The following is a 23112-nucleotide window of genomic DNA, read 5'->3' on the forward strand; positions in this document are numbered from 1 at the left end:
AATTCATCTTGCATTCGAATGGTACCACACATTAACTGATTAAATCTCAAATTCCCCCTGATCCAACCAAATCCAGTCACAAGTCAATTCTCACACCTTAATTAATTCTTATACCATAAAGAGGCCTCAGTTAGAATGCAAACTTCAAACACCCTGTTATGACCAAAATGCTATCAACATCCTTACATGTAGGATAAGATTACTGCCATAATGTAAACACCCTCTATCTTTTGGACATGGATAGGTTTTGGCAGAGGCCAGGGAATTCAAATACTAGTTTGTCACTGTCAGTGGCCCTATCACATATTGATACAACAGATGCAGCTGAGATACCCTGGTATTTCTTTGATGCAAGTGTTGTGTATTTTAATCCCTACTGTCAGAAGCCTGTCCAATTGGCTAGGGGGAAACTTTAGTTATTTCAACAAGGTATGTGGGCTGCAGACAAAAATCAAGTTTTTGGAAGAAAAAAAAGATCCCGCCAACATTGGCCTCTGCTGATCTGTATACAAAGACTTCATAATGTATACACAAACTGTTTCTGTACAAGACAAGCTGTTGCCGAATGGACCGAAAAACTTCCCATATTGACCTCTCAGAAATAGGGTTCTAAGTGTATTTATGCTCTTGGACAAATACCTTGGAAAAACACACAGGGAGCAGGAAAACTTGTTACAGAGAAGTCAATATTGTTGTAACTGTGCAATGCTATATATTGACAGTTCTGTTGCCAGTGTTCAATACCCCAATCCATTTACCAAACAAGCCAGCTCTATGATGGGAAAATCAAACTACTGGCTGTCCAAGATGAAAGCCCAATTGCCTTAGTCTCAGAATTAATAATGACCCTTCAACTTCTCCTCTATTGAGCAAGTATTACCTCCTGCCTCGTCTGTGCATTTACTTTTGAGAGAAATTGAAAAGCTCTTGAACTCTGATTTTGTTGTTTGTTATAGAAGGTGACACAAGCCGTACTTAGAGACATAGGATTATGAGGTGTCCCAAATAATGGAAAATAAAACCGCTAGTCATCAATTTCTCATGATCAGAATTATTTTAGTCACCAAAACATGTAAATCAACTGAAATTATTAAAGAGTAAAACAATCTGGCTTCATTTATTTCAGTTGTAACAAAACACTCCTACATTATTGTGCTTAACCCTATAACCCATATCGCTGTTTGCAGATAGGGAGAGATTTCATTGGAATTCTAGCATAGGAATGGTACATTACAAATCCTGCATGGGATACTATCATCCCTGGCAAATTCAATTATCAATATACAGATATCAAATGAATCTCAACAAGAGACCTATTATAGGGGCAGCTTCATCAATTCTATAGAAATTTATCACTATTGATTCTCCATAACCCCTGAATAACATGTCAATCTTCACTCACTACTTACACTCAATTATATAATGTGTTATTCCTACATAAAAACAAGCACATTTTGCTATTCGGTTTCTGTCTTCGCTGATGAGCGATGAAGTGGTATGTATACATGTATATTAAAGAATGCCATCTAGGTTAATGTGCATTGAGATCTGCATTGTTCTGCATGCTCGCAATCTGTGTCCAACCGACATAAATAGAACAGAGTATATAAACCACAGTCACCTTCCTATGATGAATTGAAGGTGACCATGGGATTTTTGATTAATGAGAAAACTCCCCGGCTCAGCTCGGGCATGTAATGTCTTTTCAAACCGAGCTCCTGGACCTTGCACTAAGAGGAGTGTTATGGAAATGAAAATCCATCTGTTAATCATGGATGGTTAAGGAAGAGATGTCTCATTTTAATCGTTTACAGAGAGATGACTTAGACAATCAACATTTCTTGAATTTTTCTCTCACAAGACCTACACAATATAATTAACCACATCTATCATAATGAACTGTCATTCATCATTTCCAGGCATATAGATGTTTATTCCACATGTACAAAACGATTGAGTACCAAACAGATGACAAGATTCAAGTACACTACATGCATGTAATACATTGTATTTCAATGCCTTCCACCCAATTCCCCACAAAAATGTAAACCCAGCATGTATACCAGAAGTGTGAAGTTAATCACTTCAGGAAACAACATAGGTGTGAAATTATACATCAACACCTTCACACCGCAAAAACAAACACTAACTTTAGTTTCTGATTAATCCCAAACAATGGAGCGCCATCTCGCCTTGTAATTACTGAGGCGGTAATTAGCGGAAAGTATTATGTCAGAAAAGTTATACATCAATGTCAAAAGGCCAGACCTATGACATTCCCTTCTGAAATCCCCCTCAAAGCAGAAATGATCTATCATATCTTATCAATATTCTACCGTAAAAAAAAAGAAATCCCCTGTAAACACGACTCATTATTTTCTTGTTTCTCCATTGCTTTTTTTCTGTAAGTTTCAAAGACTTTTAACTTGGGAGGTTTTTGGCCTGATTGGTGTAGTTCCATTAGCTACTAGGCTTTCCTTTTCCCAAGAGGTGGGCTTCTCCAATTTTACTGCCAAAGGTTTGGGAGAAGGGAGAAAAATTTCCAACTTATCAAATTAGTTGCCTTAGGAATAACTAATTTTCCATCCATTTGTGTTTTAAAATGTTATCACTCTGAAACTCTTGAGCAATTTTCATGTTTTTATTCAAGAATGACTCTAATTTCTCCAATTAATCAAAACTGCACATCCGCTTCTATATTGTTCACTACAGAGAACTGAACTGATCAGTAAGCAATCAAAAATATTTAAACCAGAAGGGTTAAAATTATAACTGTATAAATACATATGACAAAAAAGAAATTTCCCTGGTCTCAACAAACAGTTTTACCATATATCAAAAATGTAATTTTGGTAATAAAAAAGCAATGATCTCCTTCAAAATGGAGATAATTGTTCCTGAAAAGATTTAATATATGAATGTGAGCTTAGAGATCAAAGAGATGAGAATTCTGAAATTAAATAATATACTCCTCAGTTAAAGGCCACAGAAGGCCCGGATAATTTCTAATGCACTTTCATGTTATCTTCACAAAAGCTTAAACTTTCCTGAGTTCTTAAGATATGGCAATAATATGTGGGGGTACAATGATTTTTTTCTAATAAATTCAAGCCCCCAATAATCCTCTCTTTCTTCCAATGCAGACAGCACCTGAATTCACCCTGCACAAATACTCAAACATTTGACAGTTCAAACATCTTCAGTGGCCACTCGTTCGGTAGGGTGAAGGGGTGAATTAGGTGTCTTATTTCTCCAGGTATGACTGGCGATGGGTTAGCGAACAATCCAGCCTTGTCATAACCATAACAAAATATTCATCCTTAGTAACACCCTTAGAACCGCAGGCTCTTGCTTGAGGGTCTTCCCACATTCGACCAATTATACACCTAAGCAAGTTTTCTTCCAGGGGTACAAAAGGCTTTGACAAGAAATATCAAATATTTCTTGATATCACCTATAACAATCTACGACATTCAGACACCTCTTTGTCATAGTCCTTTCATTAAACCTTCTGAGCCCTTCAAAACTGTCCAAGAAACTGAAAAGGGACCATAAGGGAAAAAAACTCCCTTTAGCATCTGACCCTGCTTCAAAACAAGAACAGCACCAAGAAAAAACTTGCATTCTTACGGGTATTCCAATTCTTCTTTCTTTACCCTGAAAAAGTACAATGCACTTTGCAAAACAGTAGGTGTCCAGGCCCCTGAGTCACTGCAAGGTAATCCTGAACCACCTAGGCGCCATTCTCCAGGTAAAACAAAGACCCGGACAACAATAGATAAGTGTGAACCATCAAAAACACTCGAAGTGACAACAAACGATAAAACTGGCAGCCCCTATCTCAGAGTCAGTAGCCCTTCTCAGCAAGCGCAGAGCAGATAACTGCATTATTGAACACCATCTATCTCCATATTTGTGAACATACGCAGCGACAAGGAACAGTTTATGTTGGATATTGTGTGTACAACTACCCCAGGTAGCAGTCAGTGTGCCAGGAATGCGGGACAGTTTAATCCATAGGGAGATAGGGTTGTGCTATCTAGACAATGATGTGTATCGGGGACTTCTGACCCCAGATAACCTGACATAGAGATGGTATTTGCTGTAGGAAAGCCAGTTCTGATAATATCCCTGCCCATTGACAGGTCATTATGACAAAGTAGCTCTTGTATAGGCACTGATTACAATTTCTGACTGCTGACATCATCCACACAAGTAAGGACATTTTATGCAAGTCCTTCACTATCATTGCTTTGTTCTCTTTCTACAGAACTCAGTAGAGGTTCTTTTTCTCTACAGAATGTAAGTAGTTAAACATGTTCCTACAGCATCTAAGGTAATAAAAAGTGCTGCAGGTACTTCATCTTACTTCAGAATTTTCCAGTCCCACATGATGATCTGGCACTGCCATTTATCAACAAGAGTAATAAAATAAGCCTTGGATTTGTAATCTGATATTGTTTTCTTGGCATATGCAAAAAATTCTAAATCCATTTAATTGTATCCCACCTAGAAATTTTATTGAGCTGGCCCAGGCAGTCGCATTCTAAAGCTTAATATACTTACACAAAATTTTTTGGATGCTGAAGCAATGCAATGATAAACGTCAAAAAAAATAACGAAGACTAGGACGGAATTCTCCATAATACAAGTCTTTGCTTTATGACTAAAGGCTAATTGTAGATCAGTGTTCCCAATGCTTATCTTGTGTTATTCTGTGTTATTCTGTCAGAGGTAATCCCGATTCTAATAATGCCTAATGGCTGGAGACATTAAATGATTCTGATATATATAAGAAAGGAATCGTCTGGGGTGTACAAAAGGAAATTGGGTTGTGCATGCTCTAAATGTATCTGTACCTAGTGCTTTCTCAGTGAAAAACCATTTATATACTATTTATCTTGGATTGGAAATCCTCAATTGCCCATTCACATGCTCGGCAAGACACCAACATTTCTAGATATCAGAAAATTTGTCCGAACCTGTCTGAAAAGTCATCAATAAGTCATAAAAATCTGTGGAGATTAAACATTGGCTGGATGCTGGAGAATTTTTTAGCAGTTGTTACGACCCAGTATCATGACACCCTTGGCAGGGAAACTAGTTTCAAGCACGGAATATCTAGAATTCCAGTTTTCTCCTAGCTCTTTTCTTCATAAAACCCCTATGGACAATATTTCCAACAACTATTAACGCTCAGTTTTTTTTCACTATAAATTATATAATCTTGAATACATATGCTAACCTTATTATCCAAGGTTAACAAATGCAATAAATCATTTTCCATTTTAATAAAAGGTTTTCTGAAACAAGCTTCAATGAACAGAATTTCTTCCCTATGCATGTTTATTACATTGCGTCAGCATGTCAATAAGCATGACCGATACTAATGAATTCGCCCAATGCTCCATTTATCATTTTTAATTCCCATCTTAAAAAGCAATTAACAGGAGTCCCATAAAACTCAAAGTGAACGAAAAAAATATATCATAAAATGAACATTACTCTGGGAAGAGCTCCATCATCAAAGACAACTTTTTAATTTCACTTCAGTACACTTATCGACTAAACATGTCAATCAATTGACGTTCGTAGTCCCCAAAATCCATTTTGCTTCTTTGGTAAGGCAAGATCAATGAGAAATGACAAAACCTTGATTTGGGAGGGGATTACTATACTCGGCTTGCCGAGTGAATGGTATTTGAATGTGCACTTCAAGCAAAGAGTGTCTATGACATATCCTTATCTGTTCAGATCCACAAGATACCCTCAACAAGTTGACGTTTCTCCGTCACATGGTAACCGAGCTATTGTTCCCAACGTTTCCATATTAATAGATTATACAATGATACATTAGCAAATAGGGTTCCAAATATGCATCAAGTAATTTTTAATAATAAAATCTGCTTGAGACAAAAATCCAAAATGAAGACCTCTGTACTTCGATCCTGGAATTTCTTGGTGTCTCGAGAACTTTGAAGAGGCGACTACTTGAAATCAATATGTTTTCACCTGAAGCATCGTCAACTTGGGGTGTAAGGGCTTCCTCTATTAATCTACCTTTAACCACAGCAGTGATGAGCAGCCATACTTTCATTCATTATATAATAGATCCCCTTCACAGCAATGAAAATCCTGACAAGCTTTAAATGCCGAAAGATATTAAGCTAATGAGCAATGGGAATTTTTTGTGAAGGATTTATCTATTTTCAATTATTGCACAAATGCAGACCATGGAATAATACCTCTTGTCTGCTTATAACCTCCCGGAGTAATTATTTCTAAGATCAATAATATTTTTTAAAGAAAGATTCGGCTTTCTTTATACTGGCTATATTCCATTCAACCAACAAAAAAAAATTTTATTGAGTGGGAAATTTTTCCTTATACCATATTCAGGGTGGGTTTATTTCTCAATAAAATAACAAATCTTTTTTAATTTTCACTAAAGTGTGGGAATCAAAGTTTTTGTTCTTACATGCCCGTCGGGCAAATAACATACACCTGGATTTTGAAGACTGGTAGTGGCCCAGATCTCCTATCAAACACACCTTTTACAGGTAAAAACAATATTTGCAATGACAATGGATCTGTTGAGTAAACATTTATTTATCCTCTCGCCATTCCAACCTGACTGTTCAGCCCCGGATTAGAAATCTGAATTTAGCCGACACAATCCCTGCATAACGCTTGGATTGTTGGGGTTTTGGTTAAAGTCTGACCCTCATTTTCACCTGAGGTGTTGAAGAGCTGAGGTTCGGTATTATTAGCCCTATCTTGCCACCTGTCTGTCTGTTTCCAACATGGCTGATTCCCCACCTTTCCATGCCACTAGTTTCCCAATAAGAGGATACCCGAGGGAAAATTTGTGCAATATATCCAACGTTTGTTAGCACTTACAAAGAATTATGTGTGAAATCTATTCAATAATTAATACACAATTCATTTTCCAAGGCCTAAAATACCTGATCTTTAATTCAATACAAAAACAAAATGATCTAAAATATTTCTTACTGCTTACAACTTTATTCTTTAATTTTGGAAGGGGGGAGGGTTATTTTATTTAGAATTTTATTTCATTTATTGGGTGTAATATGGAATGCTTATGAATCATCACAGCACTGAAGTCTGATATAAACAACTGGGGTCTGGGCCTGAGCAGAATGGACAAGGTGTTGACAGCCCATGTCTGCTTTCACAAGCCTGCTCAATCACAGTCTCGCAGGTGCTTGACATTTCTAAATATCACAAACAAAGTCTACATTGAAAAATAGTGACAAGTATTCCCTACCTTTCAGCATCCCCATACTAGCTATTTATATGTTTTTTTTTGTTTTTGCTTCATTTTTTAATTTTTTAGGGGGGATGGGTGGGTGGGGGTTGTTTGATTTTTTTTGGTTGGTTTTTCTTAATTTTATTTTTTTTTTTGGGGGGGGGGTGCTAGAAACAATGTAAATCAACAAAATAATGCTAGGAAATATGATGAAAAAAGATGTAATATTTCATATTATGACTTCTGTCCACTCTGCATTGTTCACATCAAAAAGCAGGGGAGACTTTATCATCATAAGAATTATATTTCCTCCTATATCATAACAAATGAATGTAGAACTGACACCGATTTGATGGAATACATATTTCTTGGTACGTTTTTTTTTCTTTTGAAATACTGCTTCAAAATGAAGAATGAAATCAAGCCCTATTCATCAAAATCTCTCCCCATAACTTTAACCAAGGAATGAGTCATTTGGGCCTAGTAATTTTTCATACCAGCCTATAAATGCCAAGAGTATTATGTATTCATTTCTTTTAAAAGGATTTAGGGTAAAAGAAACTTTCTTCTATTGTCTACCATTTCCCAAATTTTCAGTTTCATGCTTGGCTTCAAAAGCAAATAAACAATTTCTTAAGAAAGACTGGTCATGCCCCAGGAGGCCAAGATGGATATACATAATTGTAATCAGAATGGAACATCTCAACTTTAACATTGATACTAAGAAAGGGTGCTGTTGATTTTATTAGCATACACATTATGAATGACTTTAAAGTTGTTTTGGGTTGAGGATGCTACTTGTGGAAAGACTAAGTCCCAAGCTATTATCTAAAAGCAATCTAATTAAGAATTATCAATAGAGTTTTAAATATTGATTCAACTTAAACAATCCTCAAATATTTGGAAGCTCAAGCCCACAACTTTGTTTCAAGAATCAAGACCAGATTGCAAGGGTAGTCACCGCATGTCAGATGAATCAGAAGAAATATCTGTTTGCGAGTGTCCCCTGTGCGATATGTTTTGTTTGCTTTTTTCCAGAGTGACTTAGTTAAAAATCTGTTTATAAATTTGGAGTTGATTGTTTTCCAACGACACAGGAATTGATTGGTATGAAAATTTCTACCTGCGGTCTCCTTTATTTTTCATTTTTTTTCCTCTTGGCCTGATCAAGCTATCAACGATAAAGTAATAAAATATGTCTTCATTGTTTGATAAATGATTTTTCACATGGTCCTCACAAGAACATATCAATGCGTAACCAAATTGCATGAAAGGGAGCGTCAATACCCAAGCAAACAGGCTGCAATTAAAAAACGGTCCCTCAATCCCTTACAAATAAAAGTTTGACAAGTCCCCAACAATCTATTCTTTTGAGACCTACATAACCTTTGAACCCTTTAAAATTGGTCTTTTAAATGGAACCATCAATTTTACTGAGGCACAATACACCATTACCCACCAACACTTGCTTTTTATACAAAAAAATTCCTACTGTGCTACAACAAAGACAGTCAACAACATGGAAAATGTGGAACCCATATTGTCAACATTCAACTTCAGATGCATATATCTACAAATATATATTATTTTTCTTTTCAATTCATGGCATGAATACATTTTTAAAATCATTAAAGTTCAAAATTTGTTAAACTAATAAGTTTGTACTTTCTGAGTAATTTAAGTGACTAAAGAGGAGTTGGATTTCCAAAAGGATCTAAAAAATTTATTCCTGTATATTGTCACAACTTTGGAATTTAACTACATTGAAGCATAATTTCTTTTTTGAGTAACTTAATCTTGCCCATTAAGTAAACCCTGCAAATGTAAACTACTTGTGTGGACCATTATATAAATGCCCCCTATTATTTACTTCTAGCCCAAATGTAAGAAATATTATCTTTATGTTTAAATTGCTCAATTTGCATCTTAAAAAACCTTGATGAATCTAATCCCCAATGTCAGTTGTTCATGGCCTTTTAATTCCGAAGTTCTGTCTTAAAAAATAAGGAGAACATTTTTCATTTTAATTTCCCAACACAACCCTTTACAACATATGATCTCCTCAAATAACCCTTTCTATGGACAATAGTCCCTAATCCCCACTAATCTGATCTTGACAATGATTAATGGGATTATCCCCCAATTAGCTCAGTTGTATATACTTTGTATATCCGTATACTTATCCTTCGTAGTACCATACAAAGATTACAGTCAAATGTCCACAAGAAAGCCCATAGGATTGATTTTTTCTGCTTTCCTGAGCTGCTTTGAGAATTGACACATTTAATTAACTTGGTTGGCATAAATAGATATTGGCATTAATGTAACATGTAAAATTCATACCACTAAAAGAAACTTAATTTTCATCTTTAGTTTTCACCCCCCCCCCTCCCCCACCCCCCAAAAAAGAAGACTGCACTAATATTAAACCAGACAAGTTTTCTTGGCAAGTGGAACAAGTAGAACACCATTTTGCTGTGAGTCTCCTAGCTCCTTCCCTTTCCTATAACAATGAGCTTTGTAAGTTTGTGTAAGTACTCAGTGGGACCTCGGAAGACACAGCAGGTTCTCCGCTGAAAGAGCTGACTTCCCTAGCAGATAAAAAACACTTGAATATCGTTGTATCAAAGGTTCAGACCTACAGTTCAATGCAGTGTCCTGGCATTCATCTTGCAACACACCCCTTTTCTTACAAATATATTTGAAGCCCTTTCAACTCTTTAATTATTTTAAACCATTTTTAACAATATGCATATTCTATCAGATGTACCCCTGCAATATCTTGTGTTTGCACTTCCAATCCTGTTTTCATTTCAGCAAGAGCTTTAACAAGTGAGGTCTTTCTTTTAGAATATCACAAATTTTAAGGGCACAGCAAAGGGTAACAGAGAGGCTTTCTGTGCCATTGGTACCCAGAGGAAGTTGAAGAACCAATTAAAATATCTGTCATCAAGAAAGATAATTATTAGACTAGGTTTATTCAACATGAATAACTTCAAATCTTTTGACCCCTTCTTAGGTGCAAAACTACCCACAGCTGTCAGAAATAAATTCTGATAGAAAGGTGTTTTTTTTCCCGAATTTACATACATGATTCAATTTATCTTATGCTCTCTGAAATAAATTCTGAAATTCGAAGTGACTGGTCATTTTTTGTAAGAGATTTTCTGTGTATTAATACATGAATGCCTGTGGGCTTACTTCCTAACTCCCACCCCACTTTTATGATATCAAGATGTCTGACCATCAAGAAATCATGTTCATTATAGGCGCACTTTTTCTAAAGAAAAAAGAAATGGAAAAGACATTTATTGTGATCTTTATGGCACAAAGAAGGATCTTCCTTACAAATCTACAGATAATCTACTAAGACCTTGTACTACTGCAACCAAAGTTTTTATCATATTATACTTAGATGATTGCAAATATTAACTTAATGTATCAATAAATGACAAGGGTAATATAATTCTTTTTACCCTAATACATGCGTACTTGTGCCAATAATGAAGTTTATTTCCAAGAAAATAGTAAATATCAAATGATTCAATCAAGTTCATCCTGTTTACCGAGACTGTTCGATTATCAAAATATGACATCATTTTATTTGGTGAGGAATTAATGCTTCTTCATCCATTTAGACTTAACATCACATCATTAGATAATACTCCATTCCAGAAATTAATCACAAGAGTTTTATCAATGGTTGCTCTTAACAAAAATCAAAATATTGTATAAAATGCCCCAAGTGGAAGCTACAACTGTCTGCCCAAAGTGGAAGCTACAACTGTCTCCTAGATATCTATCAACCCAGTGTTAATCAAGAAACACTGATTAACAGTATACATCTCAGGAAAATGCACTGCTTAATTCTCTGTCAAAACCCCTCCCTTGATAACATACACGATAACATGCATAGAATATGAAATTTGGAATTTCTAGACGAATCCATAACTGCTTTTTTTTAATGCCCCGAAATGTGAAAAATCTGCGAATTTATATTTCTAATTTATCATACGTTGTCTTTCTGTCTGTGAAAACTTGAATATTTTTCTCGCTTTACTTACCCCTGTATTTGAATCTGATTGTCCATTTATGTGTGCTGTCCAGTTCTTTAGGTTTGAAAATTTAGATGAATCTAATAAAACAACTGAAAAATAGAAAAGAATACATTGATAAATGACTTGAATTTCTATAACTGATCAAAAATGCAGCAATGGAAACATTTTGTACATACATTTTCTCTCTTTTTAACACTTTTCTTTTTAAGACTTCTTCTTTTACAAAAGTTTGGCATTTATTTTCATGGTTTAAAATTGCATTTTTCTGTGATCTTACATTTGATGATTTCTATTCAGTCAATTCTTAATAGAAGTCAGCGATAAATAGCATAAATGGTTCACTCCACAATTACACATAGCACATCTACTACAGCAGTTATTAATGGAGATGGAGCAAGGTAACACAAAACACTTTCAAAAATGAAAATCAAACAACATTTCTCCATTCAATCTGAATTTTAAAGCAAAAAAAAATTTAATAGCGAGCAATTAAAAATATTATGGCTTCTTTTTTGAAAATTGCTTAACACACTTCATCTACTTGATAAGAAATATTTCAATGATAAAATCACTTACAGCTTTTCTGACTATTTACTTTAATGCATGTTTAATTTACTGAGAAGATTTGAGGGAAATTCTTCCCTTGTGCAATAAATCTGTAACAGGGTGTGAAATCTAGTACATCTGATGGCAGTGATGAATTTAATGTGTGGACCGAAGGTTCACATCTTGCACTCTACCAGTTTAACAACCCCACAGCTACGGGACCTTGGTCAACTGCTACAGGTAACAGGTGAGCTTGATGAAAATGCCACAAATTCCCTAAAATGTAGGTATTGTTTTGTCTGGCTCGTGTACCTGAGTCTAACATCGTTGTTTAGGATTAAGCTGTCACCGACTTGCTCAATGTTGCCGTCAATCTTCCTCACTCAATGTGCCATTAAAAACATTCCTGGACCCCAGACTTAATTCATACATAAATTAAAGCCAGTCTTATCGTAGAGATCTAATATCTTTTTTCCACATTTAATTGGTCATAAATTGCAGCAACACAGACTTTCTGTCTTAATCTGCACCTGCACAAAACTTTCTCTTACCAGTTACACAACAAATTTTCTCCCCATCCCAAAAAAAAAAAAATAATTTTTTTTAATGCCATCGTAAAGCCTCTCTTTACTGCTTATCATATCTTTATCTTTATTATGCTATAAAAAATATTAATAAAATATAAACATCAAGCTGTAAATTAAACACTTCACATCTATTAGAAATCTCACACTGACCATTAAGTTAACACAAACAATGCTACTTGCCCTAGCAATGAAAATGGCAGCTAAGGTTTACAACACAACACTACATAATCAAATTGATCGATTCTGTAGCTGTGTGAGTGACCACTAGCCTGTTATTAGCATTATCGCCAGAAAACTACCAGTGGCTTATATTCTACTCCTCTAAAGTGACTGATCACAGCTAGCCAATCAAATAAACATCACAAGGTGATCATTTCTGTAGCAGTTTCATCTACATCAGAATCTACAACACAGTACGTACTCTCATAAAATGGACGGCCTGAAATAACAATTTATGAAAAGAGAAATTTTCTCAAATATTTGAGGTGTTGTTTTTTTTCTTAGGTTTCCATAAGAGCTCTCCATTATGAGAGTTAATAATTACGAGCAGGGGTTTTAATCATACGCTAGTTTACTAAGCAGAGTGATAAGATCACATAATTGGTCATGTATTCATATCAGCCTAACTTGATCACAGAAAGTACAGCACCATGCCACATGACTCACTTTCACAAAGTCCACGGGCTAAAAAACCAGGACTGCAGGGCCTGAATACGTGAACATGGTGAATGTTATCATCCATGGATATCATAACAAACCATCATAACAAACCACAGAACCACAGAGTGGTGGGGGAAAGGGACACTTTCTCACTCTCGCTTTCAACAGTTCTTTTACCCAATGAAATAATAAAACATTGCGGAGAAGGTTCGAAAATGAATCAAGTTAAAATCGTGTGAGAAAAAGTGGCCAAGGAAGTGTCACAATGAAAGTATAAAAAGCATACACTTCATTCACTTAGCACCACCCAAATCTTTCAAGTTCAAGTCGGCCTGTGAGGGTGAAGAAGTACAAAGGTATATATCTCTAAAAGGTGTATCTCTGAATGTAAGGGGGCTCTTTTACAAGGCCGGTTCCTGATCATTAGCCCTGATTAACACTGATCAGGTGTGATGCTCCTGACAGACAGCTCTCCTACATCTGTTATCACTGAGCAGCTCTTTTTTTAACAAACTTGAAACATATCGGTTCTAACTAAAATAGCCATCTACCATCATCGACCATCCCGGAGTACGATTCATTCTCTGCATCTGCTTCCCATTGGCAGGTCCTTCCAAATATTTACAAACTCACTGCATATCTCTGAACCATAACAAGCCCCAACAGCCCAATTTGTATGTCATGTTTTTTTTTGCCCAAATGATATTGTTTGCTAGATAAGTTCCAACACATTGTTCACTTACTAGAGGAGTAAAACTTGTAAAAAAAAAGTGGAATAGCATTTTGGCAACATGCATTTTCCCTCCCTGAAATCTGTGAATGATGTTCTTTGATATTTTTGTCCTGTTGAGTTACACTATTGGTTTCTATGTTGGAAGTTGGCTACAGATAAAGTAATCTTTATTTAAACAGCAACCTGATGCAGATGCCTAGCAAGTGATCTCCTCAGAAATCTTTCTATTCGTACCAAAAAATGCTGCTCTTGAAAATTACACTCGGTTACCAACAGGTATATGGTAATAAATTGTACGATTTTTATGGATCATCTCAACTAAATGGACAACACATGGCTTCAAAATTATTAAAGCCACATTTCAGTTGAAAACAAAATTGTTGTAACAGATGAGGGTTTTTTTTCAATTCCATTTATGCCATTAAGTTGGAGTAAGTCAAGTAGATGTGTTTAAATTAATTTCAAAATCTGTAGAAAACTAATGCCATGCCACGGCAAGGCAACGACACTGAAAAATATGGCAGCTCTGTTATCAGAAGAAAGAGTATTCTTCATTCCAAAAATTCTTGAGTTTTTATTTTGAGAAATATTTTCAAGAATTGAAAGCATCCTTAATTTCTTCACATGTTGTTGATCTTTTTTTTTAAAAGAAAAATTAAAGTTTTTTCCAAACTAAACACCTAATAATTTTGAATTTGAATTCAAGTCTTAGTCATAGATTATGCAATGATTATCTTTTACAGGTTGCCAATCAACAGCTACTAATGCAAGATTACTGCAAGGAAACCAACAGTTTTGGATTTCCCAAAGGCACAGCAAATGAGCGAAAGGTCGTTGCAAGGTGTTAAAGGCACTCAAATGAGGAATTACACCCCCAAAAGAGGGCGAAAAACAATAAAACGTACTGCAAGAAGTGCCAAACACAGTACTATGGGATCCACTTGTATTCCTCTCTTGTCAATACAAAGTTGAAATACAACCCAATTTAATGGGTCTGAGCAAATAGATTTGATTGTGGACAATCTTCAATTTTCACTTTGGGTAAGATCTCTGCTAAGAGATGAAAACTTCAAATTGCCGATTTACCTCTTCATTGAGATGGCAACGTAAAACAACTTGCACCCTACACACTGTTCTTATGTTAAAAAATATGTAAGTTTCAAGTTCATTTTCAGAATAACGCAGACATGGTCCAATTTACATGTCCAACTTCTTGTTTGATGTTTTTCCTATTTTATCATTGATATCAGATATTTTATAAACTTTACCATCTTGTAAAAAAAAAAAAAATTTGAAGCTTTACTTCCTACAAAAAATCTTCATTAGATTTCACAACTAATAGCATCACCATAAATGCAAGTTGTCTACCGAATAAAGTTACCAAAATTCCACAAAAACTCCAAGCTGCGAGTGACTGTCAACCTAATGGCATTAGGATTCTAATAATTCTTCAAAAGGCTGTATACATCAGTCACATCTTTCAAATAACAAATACTTAGACACCCAAATTCAACTAAACACATTGAAATCTCTTAAACTAGAAACATTCAACAGGAGGAAAATCAATGCAAATAGGATCTTGTTTGACAGCTAACATATAGCAGATTCCTGGAAAAGAATAAATGCCATCATATAAACTATCCGTTCTAACAAAAAATTAGAGGGAGACGAAATAGAATTAACATTTCTAGCTTTATTGCCATGTTACAGCAGCTGAATGGAGAGAGAGATATATAGGCTTGACAAACACATTTCTTTTTTTTTTTACATAATGTATACACACAATTCTAAAATGCATTAATCTAACTTTTCTGCATATGACACGATAAGTTTTACTACGAGCATATTAGTTTTATAACTTTGAAAGAGATCCAAAGAGCAAGGAATCTTGGAAACTTTTGACTTCATTTTTTTTGGTCTCTATTTTTTTTTTATCTTAATTAATCTTTCAATTTTTTCAGATTCAAATATTATTCAATCATAATTTCCAGAACATTTGATAAAATCTACATCAGGTTTGATAAACCGTAAATCTATTAGCTAAAATAAGTCATCTCCACTCATTTCTGTGAAGTAATACAAAAAAGCTGTCATCCTTGTCAGGACCATGTGATGAACCCAAGGAATAGAGCTCGAGGACCGAATACCCCCCACCACCCCAGTTTCCGTCCCTCACCAAAAATTGTCATGCAATATCTGACTTTTTCCCATTGTAGGAAGCAATCATCTTGCTTGTCTGTGAAACATAACACATGGTTCACTGGACCTACCCTATCACAAAGATCCCAAAATCCTTTGAGTAAGAAATAAACATTTCTGCAATTTATGTGGAAATTTGGGGTCTTTGAATTTCTTTTTTACCCATTGAAAGCTGTGAAATGAGGCGAAGAGGTAGATGAAAGACCCCTGCAAAGTTGCCTGGAAAAGACAGAGTTGTCAAATGCAAATTAGAAGCTAAGACCAGAAGCATAATGCATACTATTCATTTTCAAGATTATCAATTCAAAAAACATGGATGGGGGAAAAAATTGAAAGAAGTGTGGAGATGAAAGCCATGAACTCTAGGGGGAGAAGTACAGTGATAATCAAGTCTTCGAATACCGGATAGCAGAAGCATTGGTATAGAAGACTTTCAAACACACATCACTGGAATCCAATGCAGGATATGATTGAGTTTCATCTTTATAGAAACTGGTTTCTAGTGAGAGATTTTGCAGAAATTTTTTTTTTAACATTATTGTCTAAAACACAGACTAAAAGCCCGAGGCATTTCAGTTTAAAATGCATTTCGCTGAACATTTTCAATATAAAACTTTAAAATTATCAACCAAATCAAATCCAAGTTCAAAAGCGATTTTCACGCTCTCACAGCATAAAAATTTGATTGAACTGAATGGGTTTGAAAATAAGAAGGGCAAATTACGCACCTTTTGACAACCTGCCTGGCTTGATGTTACCCTTGAGGTTACAAGGGTCCCTTCCTCGCAACCCAATTTTCACCATTAACCAAATAATTGTCAAAACAGTTCAGCTTCCCAAATAGGGAAAATGTTCTAAATTGATTACCTAACAGAAAATGAGCACATTAAACAGTTGACATGAATCAAATTTTATAGCGAGTACTTCAGCAGAACACCTCTGATTTTCGTTAGCCTTCCCAGTTTTCCCGCACTTAACTGCTGTAGCGAATTATATTAATAAATCAACTTGTTGCATAGGGTTCACAATTATTGCTCTGGCAGTGAACATTACTACTGTAACTTAATTTTCTTTTATTGAATACCTAGCAGTAAAGAAGCACAGGAATGCTGCATCACTGCTGCCAGATCTTCATATTTCCCTTCATGCAACTCAAACCTATCTCTCATTAGTCATTAGCGCTGACATGGAAATAAATTAATTCCCTTTTAACCCTCCACTGCATATTTACCCCCTTATCTGAAGCCCTGCGAGCACAGAGTACCCGTTATCAAATTAATTAATTTGTAACATTTGAATTCAAAATAAATAGTCTGTAAGTCAATAGACCAAGGGATTAGGGTGCAAGGCAATAAAGGAGGAAAATGCCCACCAGTGTATCTAGATACCCTGGCCACGACTGTTGCCACCCAGTGTTATCACTTGTTACACTATAACCTAACCAAGATAACTCCAGAGCTCTTAGTGAATTTGATTTATAACGTCCAACTCTTCTATAAAATGGTCCCTTTCCACAACAGAGAGCTGCAAACTTTCTCCTCTTGAAATGCAGGCTCTTTACAATATGTATGAAAAGTGTTTCAAACACTAAAATCTATGGTCGATTGTGATGGCAGCATTTGTTAACCGACCTGTGGTTAATTTCATCGATACCAGTTCTTATATTATTCATTACCTCTAAAGACTTTGTCTTTAATGGACAATTACTTAGTACGTTCCAGTAACCCATTTATATTAATTTTCACCTGTTCAAAATCATTTCATGTATGCTCTTGCTGTATGTGGTACACATGTACGCTTAACTTATTGGATATGTAAGAAAAAACTACAACATTTTGCTTCACTTTCATCTTTCACAGGTGTCAAAAAATGCTACATAATGCCTCATTATTACACGAAATGACAGACTTTTCAAAACACCAACTGCTGGGCCAACATGCTTTGAAGTATTATAGCTAATCGACTGTAAACATTTATAACTGCAAAAACAGTGAGTGTGATGTCAACTTCTTATTTTTATTTCCACGTACATATGAAAAACAAAATGGTGTAATTAATATTTGGTCGGCCAGACAAGTTTGCGTTTTTCTCTCTTCTTCCCATCATGCTCCATTGCTCCAGTATTGTTTTACAAACCACTCCTTTTAGTTGTAAAAGGCTTTCTTTGTCACTAGTCTATTGTGTAATTCTGAAAGTTTACTCTTCATTGCGAGGGTTAGTTTACCAGTAACACAGGGCCTTACATACTTGCCTGAACATAATACTACACATTAACAGATCAATTCCCTTTTCCTCTCTGCGCAAAAATAACAAAAACGTTAGCTCTTCGTGTTTTCTTTCATCCTTTTACATCTTTTTAAGCCTTAAAAAGACGTTTCTAAATATCTCACCACCCCCCCCCCCCCCCCAACATACTGGGTAATATTTTCCCTCAAGCCTACTTTATTTTCACCATCTTTTCTTTAAAGAATCTAACTTCAAGCAAAAAGGCTTATTACATAACTTTCTTGAAGTCAATCACATCTTTTGTTTGCATCGGTGAATCATTTACATTTTGAAAGATTTATTAAAAAGAAACTTGAGAGAAAGGCCATTGCACTTCAAAGATGTGCTTGTTAGTTTCATTCTTCAAAAGTACCGGTACTCTCTAATAGATTCATCCTGGAACTTAAGACTAGAAACACTTGTAAATATCTTGTTTTTTCAACAACATTACATAATGAATAGTTTACCCCAGGCTGATTTACAACTCCATTTGGCGTCTTCCTATCATGTTCAAGAACATAAAATTCATTCTAATTATGAAACGTATATCCTTTCTTCCTAACTGCTCAAACTGACACTTTTGGTCAGCCTTCATCAAAATCAACCCCCAAATTTTATCTCTCTGACCCTAGAGCACCTCTATAACATGAAACTGGTGTAAAAATACTCGCCTTTAAAAAAAAATCAAGACATTTGATATACTAAAAGATTATTTCTTTCTCCAAGCAATTTTTAACACCACTGTAATCTATGTTTGAATATTTAAACCAAGTCTTTCTCATCATTCAAATGTTTTAACCAATTAACCTTAGCATTTTTTTTTTACTAGTGAAATTTTTTTTAAGGTTTCCTTTTTTAAAACAGAGTTTATTTATATAAAAAAAACAACAACTATTAATACATCTAATTACGTCAGTTTAAAACTTATACTTAAAACAATAGTTTAATGAGTAGTTTGTATATAAAATGATTTAAAACTTTCTATAAATGTAGATTTTTGTAAATAATTATTTCAGTCCCCCACCCCAATTTTATAACCTATTTTTCCCAAATCGAATATCACAAACAAAACATATTGTTGCACTTCTTTGGGCATGATGCACACACTGCTTGTATTAGTATAAGTACCGGTACTTAAGAAAAATAATGACGGTACTTGAGAAGTGAGTGCGATTCTATCAGAGCGCTACCACTTCTAAAACAAATGATAAATATCAGGAGGAAGGTATTTCCTTTCTGTAATACGGCAATCACTGTGGTTATGGCCGGTCCAGACATCAGACGTTACACCAACAGTAGAGAAAAACATACTGGTGGCTCACGTCTAAGACTGTCCATTAACACTCAGCTGAGGAATATCAACACTTGATAAGAATAGAACAAATTAATCAGACAGCTTTTTTAGGACAGTGATGAACGTAACCAATCAAAAAAAATCTGTTACACAAGAAACAATGTGCATTAGGTCATAATATAAAAGACTTGAAGTGAGACCTACTGTTAGGACTAGCACAGATGATAATTAGATTGAGTAACCCCCGTCCCCCCAACAAATAAAATAAAACTCCCTTAATCCACCATAAAATACCCTAACAGTACTTATTATCAGGTGGACAGAGTGAACAAAGGGCCCCCGACTTCTTATCATGCATGGTCCCACTAACAAGTGCTCTATCTCCCTCTCTTGCTATCAGACTTGATCCATATAATTATACAAGGTTTCTTGACAAAAGAACATCATTCCATGCTGCTCAATGACAAATAAACAGATTAGTAGATTGTAACATGTAATAAATCCATACTCAGTATCCCCATGTAGATAAGTGTTATATTGTCGGACAATGGCTGAATGGCTTTACAAGTTTTGGAGCTTCAAGAGACTCAAACTCCTATGCCAGGCAGATTTACTGAGTGTGAAACAGGTCATAAAGCAATAATGCATACAGGTATACCCTACTTAATATGCAAAGAAGGCAAACAAAATCGAGTATGATTGATCACTTAAAAATATATTGTATACTATAAATGCCATGTCAAAAATTTCACCTGACTGAACAAGGGACTTTGAACATCAATAAATCAGTCTTCCCCTTTCTTTCATTACAAGTTATTTCATAATCTCTCTGTTTGAACAAGCAAGCACACCATCAATATTAGCCATCTACCCAGGCTTGTATTTACACCTATATTCAGCACAGGAACCAGGTTCCATTTTAATGGCTTCCTCTGTTTTCAACATCTCAATTTTCACTCAATTTTCCAATTGAGTGGACAAAACTAATGGCCTTGGAACTCCGCCTCTGTGCCCACTACTTTCCACTTTCCATAGCTCAGGTAATTTACGCTGGTCATCGCCATTTCACTAAAACCCGCCTAAAGCGAGAGATTGTCCAAATCTAAAACAAGTGATGATATCTCTGTGCTCCATTTCACTTAGTGGACCCCTCTCAAAAATATTGAATGTATCTAAAGGATTTGTATGCATTAAGAGTGAAAATTACTGAAGAAAAAAGACATCCAGGCATTTTCTCGCCCAATAAAAAGGAGCTAGGTATTACTTGTGGATTGTTTCATCTTAGAGCCTGCTTTTGCCACACACAGTTAGGTATCAATTCTTCCAACAACAACAAAGACATGCCTATTCTTTTTGTTACTACAAGGTGTGTGGAAGTAAACACTTTCATTCAAAGCTTGATAGTATTAAAGCCTTTCTTTTACCAGTTTTGCTAAATACTGTCACAACTTCAACACCCATTACATAACACAATCAAATCATGACACCAAAAGTTAAGTGACCAAGGCGTCCTTTCCAAGTGTAATTCAAATTAAACGCATTTTGCATATCTTAAATGTCTCTGCAGGGAATAACAGAATTTAAACTGATACTATGGCAATCAAGAAACAATTTAGTCGGCATGATAGTCGACCTTAGGACTATTTCTGATAAGGTTTCGGCCCCCAGCTCGGTGAGAAATCACCTGGACTAAAATGCCATGTGAAGAGTCTCGATCAATGTGATAAATTCCTCTAAAAAATTCTTTACTGCACTTCTACTCCATTGTTATATATATGCAAACAATTTAAAAACTTCAATTCAATTTTTATAAATTTTGTTCTTGAGTGAGGGAAGAAAACCACCTACTAAGTTTATTGGAACTTGATATGTTTTTGGTTTGGAACACAATCATTTTCGATTCACTTCCTATGAAAGTTTCTATTAGAAATGGAGCTGTCCCTAGCACAAAAGCAGTTAAAAGACCATCATGAATTCCTGTCTCATGTTTTCGTCCGCTGGGTGCATCAAGACCCTGTTATGTGTTCCAGCGCTCAAGCGGAATAATTCCTCGACTGAATTTAGAGCAGAAGGCTACAATTGTTGGTGAATTTAAAGATGGGTAATTACCATAATTACACCACAATGTCTACTCTTGTTTATTCAGTAATTGCAGGTACTGACAACTGAAATATGAAATTGCTACCTATGACAACGCCAAATTTACCAATATTACTCTTTGTCCCACTAAAGGAGATATCTTCTTTGGGAATTTAAAATTACAGCTATGTTTTATATTCTCCATACTGTGATACATGTTCAAAAAATACTCAATTTAATTTGTTTTCCGTCTCACTTAATATTCTTTTAAAATTAATTTTAATTTCAGCTTACCAACAAATTTTAATTTAATTGAAATATACTGATTTTAAAATTATGAAATGGTTATGTTTCAATGAATAAGTTTCAACTGTTTCTTTTCTTTACTTTTTTTTAATTTCTAGTAAAAAACGTACACAATTGTTTTAATGTTAAAATAATCAAAAATTTGAAATCCAAAAATTTATTAGAAAATCAATTCATAGAATTTACAGTTCAGACAAAGCCTTGGATCCTTCATATGGTCAAAATTACTAGGACCTATCCAACGAACAAACCTTTTTTTAACACAAATTTATCACAAATATTTCTAAAAGTTTTTTATGATATGTGATTTTATAAAACTAAATCCTTTACAAAAACACATCTCTGTACGTGTTACTGTAGACTGAAATAAATCCTTATAAGTTTCGCATGAAAGGTTTTAATATAGGAATTCTTTCGAGTTGAGTAAATCCCTTCTGTCAACAAATCCCGAAAGCCGACAACCAAAGAAAAATCTCATGACAGACCCAAGTGTCTTTATAGGTCCCCGAGTCCACTCACCAAATTTCCATGGAATGTCAAAAGCAGTCTTTTGGTAGATAAAACTTACATAAAGTCTTTCTATATTTTAATATTCAATCTCAAATTTGAGAGAGCTATTTGCCCCTCGAACATCTATAGCAGTACAATGTTGTGGTAATCAACACGAATTTTCTAAAACATCGCCGATTTTTTACTTTTTTATATTGTGAAGGACAAAACAGATATATTTTGACTCGACTTACCTTCCCTAGTGCATAGTCCCACAGAAGATAAACAAATTAAAACAATAAAATACGGAGCCACTGAAAACACCGTCCGTCTCCTCGCCATGTTTCACTTTCTGCTACCAAAATTGACGCATGCGCGGTGATATTTGTATACATAGGAATGAAGTGCAACACCTCCGTGTTTTTTCTTTGATTGAACACGCGCTCTGTGTCCTCATCAGATAAACGTGATAATGGATTGTAGGGGTGGAAAATTTATGTGAAATGTAGGAAAAATATAAATAACAAACTTAATATCAACGATCACCAATCATTATTACGCGGATAGTCCGATGTTTCGTTAAGAGTGTCACAGGAGTAATGTCCCTTAATTATTGTGTCCAC

General features: G+C 35.1%; 1 protein-coding gene across 7 annotated transcripts in view; it reads right to left on the minus strand.

Annotated features, from left to right (window-relative positions):
* LOC105343139 (ephrin type-A receptor 4) overlaps positions 1-22892 on the minus strand; it is a 48751-nt gene extending 25859 nt beyond the window's left edge. For 4 of the 7 annotated variants that reach the window (XM_066079508.1, XM_066079507.1, XM_066079509.1 and 1 more), the window contains exons 1-2: positions 22744-22891; positions 11338-11420 (exon numbers count right to left, since the gene is read on the minus strand). In XM_066079508.1, the coding sequence (XP_065935580.1) occupies positions 11338-11420; positions 22744-22831 (171 nt within the window). In that variant the 5' untranslated portion in view covers positions 22832-22891. Of the gene's footprint in view, positions 1-11337; positions 11421-22743 lie in introns of all 7 variants that reach the window. The other 3 variants (XM_066079510.1, XM_066079505.1, XM_066079504.1) reach the window with 1 other exon arrangement.
* Positions 22893-23112: the final 220 nt, after the last annotated feature.

The sequence above is a fragment of the Magallana gigas genome, chromosome 3 (genome assembly GCF_963853765.1).
Source record: "Magallana gigas chromosome 3, xbMagGiga1.1, whole genome shotgun sequence".
Classification (NCBI taxonomy): Eukaryota; Metazoa; Mollusca; class Bivalvia; order Ostreida; family Ostreidae; genus Magallana; species Magallana gigas.